At 32.7% G+C, this 14,574-nt stretch overlaps 2 protein-coding genes across 2 annotated transcripts; both read left to right on the plus strand.

Annotated features, from left to right (window-relative positions):
- Window positions 1-6,673: 6,673 nt before the first annotated feature.
- On the plus strand, window positions 6,674-9,701 carry LOC115995548 (20 kDa chaperonin, chloroplastic-like). Its single transcript, XM_031234607.1, has 6 exons — window positions 6,674-6,789; window positions 6,884-7,079; window positions 8,149-8,328; window positions 8,420-8,575; window positions 8,881-8,958; window positions 9,249-9,701. Exons 2-6 carry the CDS (start codon window positions 6,906-6,908, stop codon window positions 9,420-9,422), a joined length of 762 nt encoding a protein of 253 aa, XP_031090467.1. The 5' UTR covers window positions 6,674-6,789; window positions 6,884-6,905; the 3' UTR covers window positions 9,423-9,701.
- Window positions 9,702-10,219: 518 nt separating this feature from the next.
- LOC115996289 lies at window positions 10,220-13,116 on the plus strand. The gene is made up of 7 exons (XM_031235483.1): window positions 10,220-10,347; window positions 10,459-10,791; window positions 11,594-11,687; window positions 12,006-12,124; window positions 12,253-12,321; window positions 12,501-12,596; window positions 12,683-13,116. The coding sequence occupies exons 2-7, from the start codon at window positions 10,459-10,461 to the stop codon at window positions 12,737-12,739; spliced, it is 768 nt and encodes a 255-aa protein (XP_031091343.1). The 5' UTR covers window positions 10,220-10,347; the 3' UTR covers window positions 12,740-13,116.
- The last annotated feature ends 1,458 nt before the right edge of the window (window positions 13,117-14,574 follow it).

The raw sequence follows: 14,574 nt of genomic DNA on the forward strand, positions 1-14,574 counted from the left end.
GGGGGGGGGGGGGGGGGGAGGGTGGAGGCATTTTAGTCATAAAGAAAGGGAGTATAGAAGTGCCGTTCATTACACTTCATACGACGGTTTCCGTCAAAAGAGGTAACGGAGATGGCCCTCTCTGAGTCTGTGGTCCCCACCAAGTCACTTCAAGTCACCACGTGGTGTTCTACTATTTGTTTGCTTTATTAAATACACATGAATTTAGTCTACCCCACTAAGATAGTGACATTATTTTTTTATAATATTTAAAAAAAAAAAAAAAACTCCAAGATAAGAGAGAAATAGTTGATCCAACCTTATTGATTGGGACATCAATCATTATTTTTATACTAAAATCGTTTTCAAATTACATTACATAACTGTGGAATGCTCTTACACTATTATTGGTTATAAGTTGTTTTATTATTATTATTATTATTATTATTATGAGAATACAATTTGAAAGGCATAAGGTATACATGTGTAAACACTACAATCAACTAATGCTATTAATTATTTTCAAAAAAAAAAAACTAATGCTATTAATTAGTCAAAGTCACAAATCTAATCAGCTAACATCTATTTACCAACTTTAAATGTTATAAAATAAAACTGAAATTATTTTCAAGAATCTCGAATTATCACCAGAAATCTTGCGTTCTCAAAAACCAAATCAGTTCATGTAACACTTATCTAAGTAACAATAGACTTTTTAGCACAACCTGAACTAAACACCATCAAAATATTTTTTTCAATTATTAACAGTTATTTATTTATATATGTATTTAAAAAAAAAAACCAATGATGTTGACAGATTCGATACACTAAATTAAATATATGATATACCATGATACACCTATTAAAAATGAAATTATTTTCTTTTATTCCCCTAATTAAATAAAAGAAAATTGAGGTGGCATGATGGCGACACGCCATAATTTTCTGAGCTGTTTGACAAAGACGAGTCATTTTGGCAGTTATGAGCACCTCAATAAAATGTTACTCATTCGGTCCATTTTATTTATTTTGCTTGATTGATAAGGTTTGATTAAAGTTATTTTTATTTAAATTTTTATAATATTATTAAGTTGGTATTAGTATATAATATATATATATATATATATATATATATATATTAAAAATACTATTAAACACAAAAAAAATTAAATTTAAAAATAATTAATAATTACTAAATAAAATAAGTAATAAAGAATGAATTAGTTTGATCAATAAATAGTAAATAAGACATGCAACATGGGACAGATGGATTATTATTATTATTATTATTAAAAATGGAGTGTGACACAGTCTATATTGACTAGGTTTTTAGTAATTATTTACTATTACTATTATTGATAACTACACAAATGTTTCAGTCATTTTCACATTCTTGGTGAGAAAATAAAATATTCGTTTATGTATAAATGAGATTTAATTAGTATACACACCTGATTACGTGTTTCTTTTGTTACTCAACAAATAATAAAATATTAATTAAAAAAATCATTATTATCAGTGTTATTGTTGTTGTTTAAAGAATAGTCATTTTTCTCTTTTTGAATAAATAAAATTTTGGATGATGAATTTATAGAACATGTTTGGGAATTTTTGTAGTTTATAAATGGAAAGAATATATATTAAAATTAAAATATTTGTAAGTCTCAAACTTATGAGAGTTTACTATAAAATTCTCATCACATCTCATATTCTTTGAATACAATACATGTTTTTTTGGCAGAACAATACATGTTGTTTGTTTCATTAAGATTGCATGCATTTATCTTTTAGAATAATTGTGACTCTCTCAAATAGGAGGTCAGATGTTTAAATTCCAGTAGTCCAGTGGAGACAATGTCTCTTTGTGCTTCAATAAGTTGAGAAACATATTATATTGTAACAGAGTCGTTAATATTAAAAAAAATTGTATTTATCTTTTGACATAATTTTTTAAAGTAAGTTTCTGTAAAGCATATAATAATTTTTAATTACTCCGTAAACTATAATATTCTTTTATGTACCAATAAAAATATTGCATTTTACCTTAAACAAATTATTGTACATATCGTCTCACGTAAATTCTTCTTATACAAAATTTATTTTTTTTATTTGATTAATTTATAGAGGAGTATGAAATTTTCAAGTAATTAATGGTACGAAAAAGTTATAGCAATTACCATACAATTATTTGCACATCAGTAATTAATGGCCGTGAATTGCAAGTTGACTGTCAATAAACATATCAATTTTTTTTTCTTTTCCTTTTAAAGGTCTATTCTAAGGATTACCAATCCTTGCAAATTTTACACTTTCTGTGCCGTGAGATTTTTTTTATATAAATAAATTTAAATGTTAATTTTTTATAATATTATATTTTGAGTGTATTGTAATTGTAGAGATATAGATGACATATTTGTGAATTCACAAATTGCAAATATAATGATACGTCAGTATGACTAACTACATTTATAAGTAAAATAATATTTTATAGATGCAAATTGTTGTAGTATATATTCAATACTCATCAAATGTGTATACTTAGTTAATACTTGATGGCGACATGGGATCCCAAGGGGCATATTTTATTAGGAAACTCTTGGTCTAAGTGGGATGTCCATCTTTATTGATAAGGTCTTGGCCCAATGAGAATAATTAAAATTTATTGGGCTAAAAAAAGAAGGAAGAATGAAACAAAATAAACAAATGAGGTGCTACCAAGGGTATCAAACCAACAAGCACCAGCCACCCAGGCTACTCTCTCTTGTGTACTAAATGGCGGGAAGCTCTACTCATGCATGTGGAGTGCGCTAGAAACAAAGTAGTGGAGGACACGTGTATGACCAAGATTGAAGACTAGTCAATGTCGTACATTTGTCAACCATCGGAAGGCCTTCGACATTATATAAGACACCATTGCCTCCCCTTAAAGAACATCGCTTAAATCATAATAACCTCCCTAGCTTAGTGGTTTTTGGCTCTAACTTCTAACCCATACACTAAGGTTCAATTCCTAGTAGCTACATTATTATTTCTAGTCCCCTATTTTGGGTTATAGTTTGTATTATTTATTTATTTGGATCGCCGTTTTAGGCCGGTATCTCTAACCATTAGCCGAACTAAAAAAGTTCGGTTAATCAAACTTTATCGATTCGTCCAGTTAACCAAAAATTTACCGAAGTTTGCATACCCCTATTTAGTTTGATTGTTTCAAATTAGGGTTCCGTGTAATTGATTCAATGCCTAAGGGGATTAAATCTTTTATGCACACACACTTAGGGTGCATTTGATTTAAACATTGAAATCAAAATATTAATGAGAATCAAATATTTGGTAAGCGAGTTTGAGTAGAATGAATGTTTTTGTTTGGTTGTAAATACGAATTGGAATCATAAAATAGGTATGATTAAAGTACTACTTTATAAAAACTCATGAACATTTAAAAAATAAATTAGAATCAAAATAAATAAATAAAAACAAATGAATATATACGTACGTGTGTGTGTATATATATATCATATTTAATGGATAGAAAATAATCTTTTTATTATTTTTTATTTTGTTGCTTGAAAATATAGAAGTAAAAAAAAAAAAAAGAGGTACAATTAAACAATTTGAATTCAATAATAATATAATGAAAGTAGATAAATAAATATAATAATGAGTATAAAAAAAGGTACAACAGTTTCTAATTCATTTAAACACCACCTTACTTGGTGTCGTCCAATTAAGTTTTAGAGAAAATTGCAATTTTGGTCCAGTGACTATTGGAGTAGTGTTAATTGCTATCCGCGACTTTTAAAAATGTTAATTGCGTACCTTGACTATGCATTTTTTATCAATTTTAGTCAATCCGGTCAAATTTCAGGCCAAAAGTGACCGGAAAATTTTAAAGGAGTAAATATTAAGGTCAATTTAGTAATTTTACTTTATATTCTTTCTTCTCCGACTTCAAAGTGAAACTCTAACCTGACTATCTTTCCCAGGTACAGGTGATGATGCAGTTTTAGAGGAGATCTATGTCACTGAGCTCTTTGGAGTAACATCATTGGAACCACCAGAATTCTTGTTACCACTGTGCGAAGTTTCAGGAATGCGTGATTTAGAAGGCCATGCAACACCTTGAGTTGATTTAGCATCAATCATATTCATTTCAACCGCAACATGTTTCTTCCATCTCCGGAGATGACGATGATGATAATCTGAAGCTGTTGGTTGCTAAAGAATCTGGAATTGAAAGCCAAACAATAAGCCCACCTCCGTTGCCGACGCCCACCACCACCTTCGTCTTCTCCGGCCAATTTGTTGCACTGTAACTCCACGCCCACCTCAGTTGCCGACGCCCACCACCATAGAAGGTTAATTAATTGCAAGTTGAATTTCTTTATTGAAACAGTATGTACAAATTGAATGGAGAAAATGATGGCGGTCAAGTCATGGGAGCAACGACGGCGGCGGCGGAGACTATTGGAGGTTCCAAGTGGTGGAGTTCGCCAAGGGATTTGCAGAGATGAGTGTGGAGTTCGAGAAGGGAGTTAGGGATGCGGTGATGAAGACGGTGGCGACAGGACTTTGGAGAAGAAAGAAATAAGTAATATGACCAAAATACTCCTATAGTTTGGCTTATTAATATTTTCCGGTCACCTTTGGCCGGTAATTTGGCCGGATGGATCAAAATTGATAAAAAAATACATAGTTAAAGTATGCAATTAACATTTTTGAAAGTCACGGATAGCAATTAACACTACTCCAATAGTCATTGGACCAAAATGGCAATTTTCTGTAAGTTTTATGTAATTGTTTAGAGAATTCTAAATGTTGTCCGTTTTATCTTAAATAGAAGGACACGGTTTTATTTCTTTCTTCTTCATTTTTTTCACTTTCTTTTTTTCTTTTCTTTTTGGCAAAGTATGTCAGGCTTGACTTGGAGTCACGCTATAATTCTAGAAACTGTCACATTTTTCGAAAAAGTTGAAACAATATTTATCAAGTTTTGGTAAATTCTTCCACGTGCATGATATATACCATACTCATACAATACCATATTTTTTGAAAAAGTTAAAAAAATATTTATGAAATTTTGGTAAAGAGAAATGCTAGATGTCTTTTATTTTTTTTCTCCTTTATTTCATTTTTAATAATGCGATAACATCTGGTAACTAAATTCTAATTTTAATTAGTGATGGAGCCAACCAATTCATAAATACTCAATGAATGGAAGCAACATTAAAAATAAAAAATTAGGAAAAATTTAAGAGGGTAAGAAGTCATTACTAACTTGTAATGAAAGACTAAAATATCTAATTAAATAGTGCTGGTCATAAGAAAATTTTGGATGGGTAAGTAGCATTACTTTTTACTTTTAGTAATAATAAATAAATAAGGAAAATATTTTTTCCACTCATAAACTTTTTATCCAATATTTTCCCGTGGTTTCATTTATTACGAGACTATAAATTGATTAATTTACTACTAGTTTAAAAAGGAATTTAGTTGTTTAATTAGATAATGACACATCATGATTGGATGAGTGTATAACATTACTCAAATAAAAATCTAAACACTTTTTGTAATATTAAAATGAGACATAAGGGTATAATAAACACAATTAACTCAGTAGTACTTACCAAAAAAAAAAAAAGAAACACAATTAAGTTATTGAAATGAAAAAGAAAAAAGAAAATTTTCAAATACGGACTCAAACTTCCATCATATTGTCCAAATAATTAAAATGATGTTTGTTAGTGGCAAATTTTATAGAACATCCCATTGCCTAAAACCCTATAACTTTATGGTCTAGTGGCACCCGATTACACTTTCATGTGGAAAGGGGTGGATTTGAGTCTCAGTGGAAGCGCTGCTGTCTCTTTGTGTTTCAGCAGGTTGAGAAAGTAGTTATAAACAAATACTACATAGATAATACATCGTAACAGGTAAGTAGTAGTAAAAAAAAGAAAGCTCCAACTTTTAAAAAAGGTTTTAACCAATGATTAAATGATTTTGGGCTCGAAAGTGTTTTGAGTTCTATTGCAGAAAGCTAAAGATTACGCATAATGGGCTTAGGAAGTCCCAAGTGCATATAGGATTATAGGCTATTAAGTAGCCCAAAGTTGAAGCCCACCATTTATTTCCCTGCTTTTTCCAATTGCCTATCAAGTAACTGATAATTTCTTTAAAAGCCCATTATACGGTCCAACCCAACTACCCAAGCCAGTCGCAAAATACAAAATTGAAAAAATTGTGATTTATGCTCTTCACAAATATGTCAATTATTAATGTCATCCTTAATTATTAGCAGTGTAAATATTGTTTCTCAATCTTTAAAATGTGATATACATTACCCCTCCCTTAATGGGAAGGAGGAAAATTGTTGTCGGCCGAAGAAACAAACGAAAAAAGAAAAATAAAAGGAAAAACAAAATGTGGTCTTCAAACAGATAAAATGGTGTGTAATCACATTTACACCACTAATAATAAAAAAATTTGTAATATATATCACTTTTGAAAATTAAGGAGCAACATTTACGTCACTACTAATATTTCTAATATGATACTAATTGGATTTAAAAAATTAAAAATATATTCCGATTACATATAATTTGCTTGTTTGAGGGTTGAATTACATAATTTTAAAATTTAATAACTTAATTAAAAAAAGTAAATATATTTGACATTTTAATGTCACAATTTTTAGGTGTCATTTTCTTTGGTAGAAATGTAGAGTACCTCATACACCTATCTTGAAACTTCCGGAGTTTTATCCATTTCGTCTCACTGCGTAGTTCAACGGTTTCTCTCCCGCTTTCTTTACAGGTAATGCAAATTTCTGTTGCAATTTTTTCGTTGAATTTCCATTTTCTTCTTCTGGGTATTCTGCAAATTGGTTAATCTTCGGTGGGTGTTACAGATTTCGGGTCAAACGAACGAGAATGACAACGACTCAGCTTACTGCATCAACTATCTCGGCAAAGGGTTTTGCTCTATTCGAAGGGCTCAGGTCTTCCAGTACCGTCAAAATCGCATCTTTTGCTCCTCCCCGGCAGAATATAAGCCGGAGTTTCCCTGCCCTCGTCGTCAAGGCTGCCACCACCATTACCCCCAAGGTTTATTCATACTGTTCAAAACCAAATTGATTTTGTTTTGTTTGTTTTATGATACTTGAGCTATCTAATCAATCAATTATTTGTAGTATGTTCTTGTTGTCTGTGTGTTCTTTTCCTATTAAAAAAAACATATCTTGTTCATTTTCAAGTCGGAATTTGGAACAAAATTTTGAAGGATAGTGAACACTTTGAGAAGGGTTAGATGAGGTACAATTTTATGCAGTACAAATCTAGCTTAGTTGTGATGTATGGTAAGTCGTGTACGTGCTTTGTGGGCTTAATTTTGAGAATTTGGGAATGTATCTCGGCTCCTGGTAGTAAAATTAGGGTGCATTGAGTTGTTTATCACTCCAATTTTGGTGTAGCTTGTTAAGTTCCTTTGTGATTGAATAAAGGATTTCTTAGAGAATATGAGCATCAATCTTAATGGGTTGGTGTATTTTGTGTCTAACAACTTTTTTCCTGGAAGTATTGCATTGCGTAGAGGTTGGTATGTTTATGCTTGTAGTTTGGTTGGACATCGGAACTGTGCTTCTCGGCTTACCTTGTTAGGGACATAGTATTTGTTAGTATTCTAATTGCAATATTTTGGTTAAGGGGGGAACATGATGGCTTCACTGTCTTGGTTCTAAGGATTTATTTGGATGATATTATTTTTAGTATTTTTGGCCTTTTTGGGTTATGGACTTTTGTAAGCACTTATACACGTTTTTTGTTGTGTTCATATATGCTTTTTAAAAAGAGCTTATAGCATCTGAAAAGTTGATTTTAATTAATTCCTTTAACCTATTCAAGGAGCCTGTTGACTATTGTTGTAAAATTACTAGTTAGAAGTCAATTGAAATGCAAAATCCACCAAAGATATTTTAAGGTTATTTCTTGGAGCTTATTGGAAAGTGTGCTTAAGCATATCCAAGCTTGGCCTATATTTGGTGAAGATGTTGAGTTTTGTTCATTTTGAATGCAATCCACTTCAAATGGTGAAAATTTTAAATATTTTTTATAGGTTTAGACGGGCATATCTGTTAAGAAAATAAAAATGTCAATATCATATGATTGTTCCTTTCAGTACACTTCACTAAAACCATTGGGCGATAGAGTACTGGTAAAGTTAAGACCTGCAGAGGAGAAGAGTGTTGGTGGTATCTTACTTCCAACAACTGCACAGTCAAAACCCCAGGGTGGTGAGGTTGTTGCTGTTGGAGAGGGCCGTGAAATTGGGAAGAATAAGGTGGAAATCAGTGTGAAGGTAATTGAAGTCTTAGATGATATATTGTAGCTGTGGCATAGCCACATAGCTGGGTTGATTACAGACACTGAAAAAGTTCTACTGTGTACAGGTTGGAACCCAAATTGTGTACTCGAAATATGCCGGGACAGAGTTAGAGTTCAATGGAGCAAAGCACCTAATATTAAAAGAGGATGACATTGTTGGTATTCTTGATACAGATGATGTCAGGGACTTGAAACCCCTAAATGACAGAGTTCTAATTAAGGTTAGTCTCCGTTGCCTGGTTATTTGCTTCATCAGTGTATTTAATCTCTTCCCTCTTTCTCTCCACTGAAGGGAGAAGTGTAGTGTAGAACACTTCTGACAAATCTTGAACATCTACTTCAAATTGTTTAATATTATACACAGTGATCAGTTATTTAGCCTAGTGAAGCCCCGAGTATAATATCGGGCGGAGTACTGAAGTGATGACACAATTTCTATAATGTGATAATTTTCGATCATTCTTTTGCTTGCATTAACTCTAGGTTTCATTAGCCTAAAATGATTGGTCTTATGCATCTTGAACAGGTTGCTGAAGTTGAGGAAAAAACTTCGGGAGGCTTGTTGCTTAGTGCTGCAAGCAAGGAGAAGCCTTCCATTGGCACGGTAAGAAGTTTGCTCGAGCACGTTGTCTGTTTCTGTTACGAAAGTAAAGAGAAGATTTCTGAATATGCTAGCAGATACTGTCATATAGAAAAGAGAATACAAAACCCTATAAATAGGTGCTAGAAGACTTCAAATAGGAAACAAGTTTCCATATGCCTACCTACCTAAATCCTCTACAGAGATTCCATATATTAAATATATATTCTATAACAGTTTCATTTCATAGTAAACATCCTAAGCTCCTGAGGCTGGATCTCCATTCTTAGCTTTTGCGTTGCTTGAAATAACAGGTTCTGGCTGTCGGGCCTGGTCCTCTCGATGAAGAAGGGAACAGGAAATCTTTATCAGTTTCTACGGGAAGCACTATCCTCTTTTCCAAGTATGCTGGAAATGAATTTAAAGGTGTTGATGGTTCGGATTACATTGTGTTGAGGGTGTCTGATGTAATCGCGGTGCTTTCTTAGTTCCCTATTGCGCTTCCATGCACCACTACTTTTCTACAGGGCTTTTGGGGGGAGGAAAATGCTGTAATCATGCAGAATGGAATAGCCATCTTGAAGAAAAAACAATGTGTAATTTGTGTTTTTTGCAGTTAATTGACTCGAGTTCGTAACTGAAACAGGATTTTGAAGGCTCCATCTAGCATGTTGGAAACTACAGCACCTGAAATGCATTATTACAAATTGTTTAAATGCTGGTTTTCAAGTTTTGTGACAATATTAGTGAAGAAATTTTTTTAATTATTTTTATTTTTAATGATGAGCAAATTTACAATCAATATTTAAGGGTGTGCATCGAGTAAATTTCATTTGTGTACGATAATTTGTAACATTTGTGTACGATAATTTGTAAATCACACCTGAGAAGCAAACTGTATTAAGAAAACACCGGAATTTCATCAAGAGGATGTTGGCGAGAAGTGATTGAGAATATGAATATCTGATTATTTACTTATGCATATTGGTCATTTATCCCCTTGGAATTTGAGATTTTTCACAACCCATTGTTATATCATGGACCAGAGTTTATATTGCATAGTGAATTTTGATTTTGTATCTTCGATTAACATATTCTATACATGTAAATAAATAATTAATTTGACAAATGTTGATTATAGATTCAGAAATTGTCAAATTGCAGGTACAAAATGTGTTAACTATAGATATAAAATTCGAAAATTATTTTTGGGCTGCAATTTAAAGCCGATTGCATAAACGGGCCTGGAGTCAGTTGTGCAGCGATGAAAATTGAAAGGCGGTTATGCCACGTAGATTTCCATTGCTATTTTCTAATTATTATCCCAATCTGCCTTTAGCCCAATCTGCCTGCCAAATTTGGGATGAGCAGATAATTAGCACCTCCATTTTTTATTTTCCACTCTATATCCAGGTTTAACTGCAGCAAATATAATCACCGGAAAATATTTGTATCCGGCTATTCCGATATGATTTGAAAACGAGCTAAATTGAATTTCATTTTGTTTGTTTGTTTTTTTTCCAGATGGAATCGAGAAATGAAGTCGCAGAGAATGAGATCGACCGGCTAGAAAGGGGTTTGCTAGTGAACCACGTCTCAGATGAAGGATACGAATCCTCCGCCGACGACGATGACGAAGACAATGAGCCGGCCGTCTACACGGCGTCATTTAAGGAAGCGGAGGAGAATTTCGTCAAGTATCAGACAGCTCAGTGGGTGTTATATTCGTTACTTCTGATATTGGCTTGGGGCATAGGGCTTTTCATGCTGCTTTATTTGCCTGTTCGGAGGTACATTTCGCGGAAAGATATTCGCTCCAGAAGGCTCTTTCTCACTCCCAATGCCATTGTTTACAAAGTAATTCTTCCTTAATCTCAATTTTCTTTTTGTTTCAGTAATTAATTATATTGTTGTTTGGTGGTTTTAGTTTGGATATGGAATTCTGTGTGCGGACGGGTTGCATGCTCCATTAGATAGAAGCATGCATATTTTTGAAATGAGACTAAATTAAGGGTTCTATGTGATTGTTAATAGACTAACGTGTGTTTGGTAAATAGTTGATAGCATTAGCTGATTGTAGAAAGATAGAGATGTTTGGTAAATTAGCTGTTAGCTGATTACATGCAAAATGACTTTCTAAAAAAGCTTAACGAAAAAGCTGCTTTGAATTTTAGCTTTTGAAGCAATAAACTGTTACAAAAAAAGCTAATTAATCAAACATTTACGTTGTTTAACAAACTCAAATAGCTAATAGTGGCCAAATAAGTCAAAATTGGCTGATAAGCTAACTATGTTACCAAATATCATCTTTTCTCTTTTCTCTTTTGGATTCTTTCATGCAGGTTCTATCCGATTTTTGAAATTCAAGAAGGTGGAGCAAATTTTATGCGTTTTCAAGTGAATTAAATTCTGTAGAATTAGTGACATTGAAATGCTACTGAGTACTGATAAGTGTGATTGCACTTATGTTTTCAGTGGTTGAACTTGTAAACAATTGTGTAAGCTTAAGAACATCATTTGTATGCATAGTTCAATAAATTGACAGTATACATTTGTCTCGATGGATGTTAGGTTCTCATGTTTTGTGAAAGAAACTAAGATTTGGCTTACTTTTTTACAAAAATGACACCTGGTGTTAATGCTGTGTTTTCTTGACCAGGTAACAAGACAAGTTCCATTTCCGTGTTTCGGGGTTCTGAAAAGGGAGAAATATGTTTTATTGCATTCAGTTGCTGACATTGTTGTTGAACAAGGTAAGGTACAATGACTGTATAAGTGAATTATTCCATGCAAAGATGCTGGATTTCTGTTTATCACAGCTTTATTTATTTGATAATATGCTCAAGTATTATTGCTCCTGAATACCTCAGAAGCTTGATGGTAACCATTTATTAGTCTGTGGATTATTACTATATAAAATAGTAGTAGTAGGTGAAGACATAGAGACTGGAAAGTGACATGTAGTAGTTGTAGTTGAAGGCATGCACTGGAAAGTGACATAAAATATCGTCATTTATGTCAGCTTTGTTTGGTATCAAGTATCAATAATTCAAATTTAATCTTTTTGTCAGGGTATTTGCAGTCCTTGTTTGGGGTTTATTCTATCAGAATTGAAAATGTTGGTGTAAGAAGGCCCCCGAGTGACGATCTTAAAATCCATGGGGTTGCAAATCCTTGTGCTTTTAAGAAGGCATGCTTTATTTCTGATTTGGTCTTATCTTTTTACACTAAGTAATACTTTTGTAGACTACTTGCAGGTTCAAACTCTTGTAATATCCAAGTGATGTTATTACATGACCAATTAATAATTTTTTTCAGGCTGTTATGATGCAATTATCCAAAACTAAAAGCAAGGCACTCTCTAGGCAGGTTTCGAATGCTGCTTTGGTATGTTGTGACTAACAAAAACACCACATATTATTTTTTTAATAAAATTACAAACCTGATAATAGTTTCATTATCAGTGTGTGCTACCCATGGTTACACACCTATGCTCCTCTTTGCCCCTGCTCCCTCCCCAATTTCTTTCTCTTAGTTTTTCACTAACTGACTTTTATGAGTGACAGATGTCTCCATCAAAATCAAGGAGGCATGATAATTTGCCTCGTGCTGGGGAGCTTGCAATTTTACAGAAACTTGAAGAAGTAGGAGGTTCTGTCAAGGTGAGAACGAAATCACTAATGGCCTAAATAACTTAGATTTTACTCCCTCTTGATCTAATAATGAAAACACCTGGTATTTTATTCAGAGAGTTCAAAATTTGATCGAAGACCAACGCTTTCAAAGGTTGGATGCTACTAATTGAGGTCAGCCAACTCGTGCAAAAAGTTGTGTTTGGCTCATGTTGGTTTTATTGAACACTTCTAATTCCATATATCTTGGTCTTGTTGCATTCGTGGAAAGACCAAAATGCATCCAATTCACCATGCAACTTGAGGTTTTTTATTCCGAGTCATAGCCATATCAAGTTGGCTTTAGTAGCAGAGCACCAGAAGTTTATTCTAAGCACATCCCAAGTTGCTAAAATATGTGTTTCCCTTTGATTTCATGGACAAACTATGTTCTTTAGGGAGAACTTAAAACTTCTCTTTTGGGTATCATGTTACTGGCTTTTACAACATGGAATTTTGGAATGTATATATCCTTTTGTTTTAATATCATTCATTTTCTATTTGTGGGTAATATAGTTTGTAACAAAAATGTTATTATCTATTTAACTATTAAAGTGTAAAGACTTACAATATTAAACACTTTACAGATTATTAACACTTAAAATATATATATATATATTTTTATTTTTATAAATTATAAAAAAAAAAAAAAAAACTAGGCGCCTGCCTAGGCGCGATTTTTGCAACCTTGGAAGGAACAGAAGAAATCCAACTAGTAGGACCAGACTGGGAATGAGTTGCTCTAGCAACTGCATGGACAAGTTTATTTTCTAATCTAGGAACAAAACCAATAAACTCACGCAGCCAGCATATGAATAATCCGTAGAAGAACCATTAATAAAGTTGCACACCGACTGACAATCAGACAACACTACTATTTTCGAATACTCTCTATCCTTAGCCCACGACAAGGCTTCCTTCACCGCCATAGCTTCAGCAAGATGAACACTACTATGACAGCGAAAATAACCATTTTTATCAGCAATATAAAATCTTCCAATACTATCTGTAATAACAATCCCATAGTATGCATGCTCAGAATTCGGGAAAATCGGTGCATCAACATAAATTTTAGTCAATCCATCCACCACCACCGAAAACGTTGACGGCTGCATGGAATATATATGGACATAACAAAAGTTGCATCTACTTGATGCAAATTAAAACTTCTCTCTTGGGTATCATGTTACTGGCTTTTACAACATGGAATTTTGGAATGTATATATCCTTTTGTTTTAATATCATTCATTTTCCATTTGTGGTTAATATAGTTTATAACCAAACTTATCTATAAGTTTTTTTTAGGTGATGAGGAAACCGCACAAGAGAAATAAATTTTGCATTATTGACAATGCATCTGTGCTATGAATTCTTATATAAATGTTGATAAGATGGAAGCTAAGTCCTATTCTGAGTATTAATGAGATGGCAGATGAAGCAGTTGGGTGTTGAAAAAAAGTATATTTTGTGTGCTAAATTGGGATTAAGCTAAGGTTGGATTATCTATCTGGATTTTGGTTACCAATATACTTGACTTCCTAATGAATGGTTAAACCATTTTTGCAAAATTTTCAGAAAGAAATAATAATAAGTACAAGAGTAGGAAAAGGACTAGATAATCATAATTAATTATGATTGTACACTGATTGCATTGCATTATACTCCCTCCGTCCCGAAATGAATGCCTCATTTACTTTTTGCACTCTTTTTAAGAAATTAAAGTAAATGTGATGTACCTTTTAATTATGCCCCCCACTTTTTTACTTTTAGAAATAAAAACAATAAAGAAAGAAAAAGTCATAAGTGTAAATTGGGAAAAGTATAATGATGGTGATGTTCAATTTTGGAAAGAGGACAAAATTTTGGGACAAACTAAAAAGGAAAATAAGACAGATAAAATGTGACAGAGGGAGTAATTGTTTTCTCTCTTTGACACTCCAAAACACAACACCTATATTGCATAATTAAC

Source organism: Ipomoea triloba, chromosome 11 (genome assembly GCF_003576645.1).
Source record: "Ipomoea triloba cultivar NCNSP0323 chromosome 11, ASM357664v1".
In the NCBI taxonomy this organism is placed as follows: Eukaryota; Viridiplantae; Streptophyta; class Magnoliopsida; order Solanales; family Convolvulaceae; genus Ipomoea; species Ipomoea triloba.

Excerpts from the sequence above, each read along its gene's own strand:
- LOC115995548 (XM_031234607.1), top strand. The coding sequence starts at position 6,906 with ATGACAACGACTCAGCTTACTGCATCAACTATCTCGGCAAAGGGTTTT. Across the intron at positions 8,576-8,880 it reads ATGACAGAGTTCTAATTAAG|GTTGCTGAAGTTGAGGAAAA; the intron begins GTTAGTCTCCGT and ends CATCTTGAACAG. Across the intron at positions 8,959-9,248 it reads AGAAGCCTTCCATTGGCACG|GTTCTGGCTGTCGGGCCTGG; the intron begins GTAAGAAGTTTG and ends TTGAAATAACAG.
- LOC115996289 (XM_031235483.1), top strand. The coding sequence starts at position 10,459 with ATGGAATCGAGAAATGAAGTCGCAGAGAATGAGATCGACCGGCTAGAA. Across the intron at positions 12,125-12,252 it reads ATCCTTGTGCTTTTAAGAAG|GCTGTTATGATGCAATTATC; the intron begins GCATGCTTTATT and ends AATTTTTTTCAG. Across the intron at positions 12,322-12,500 it reads AGGTTTCGAATGCTGCTTTG|ATGTCTCCATCAAAATCAAG; the intron begins GTATGTTGTGAC and ends TATGAGTGACAG.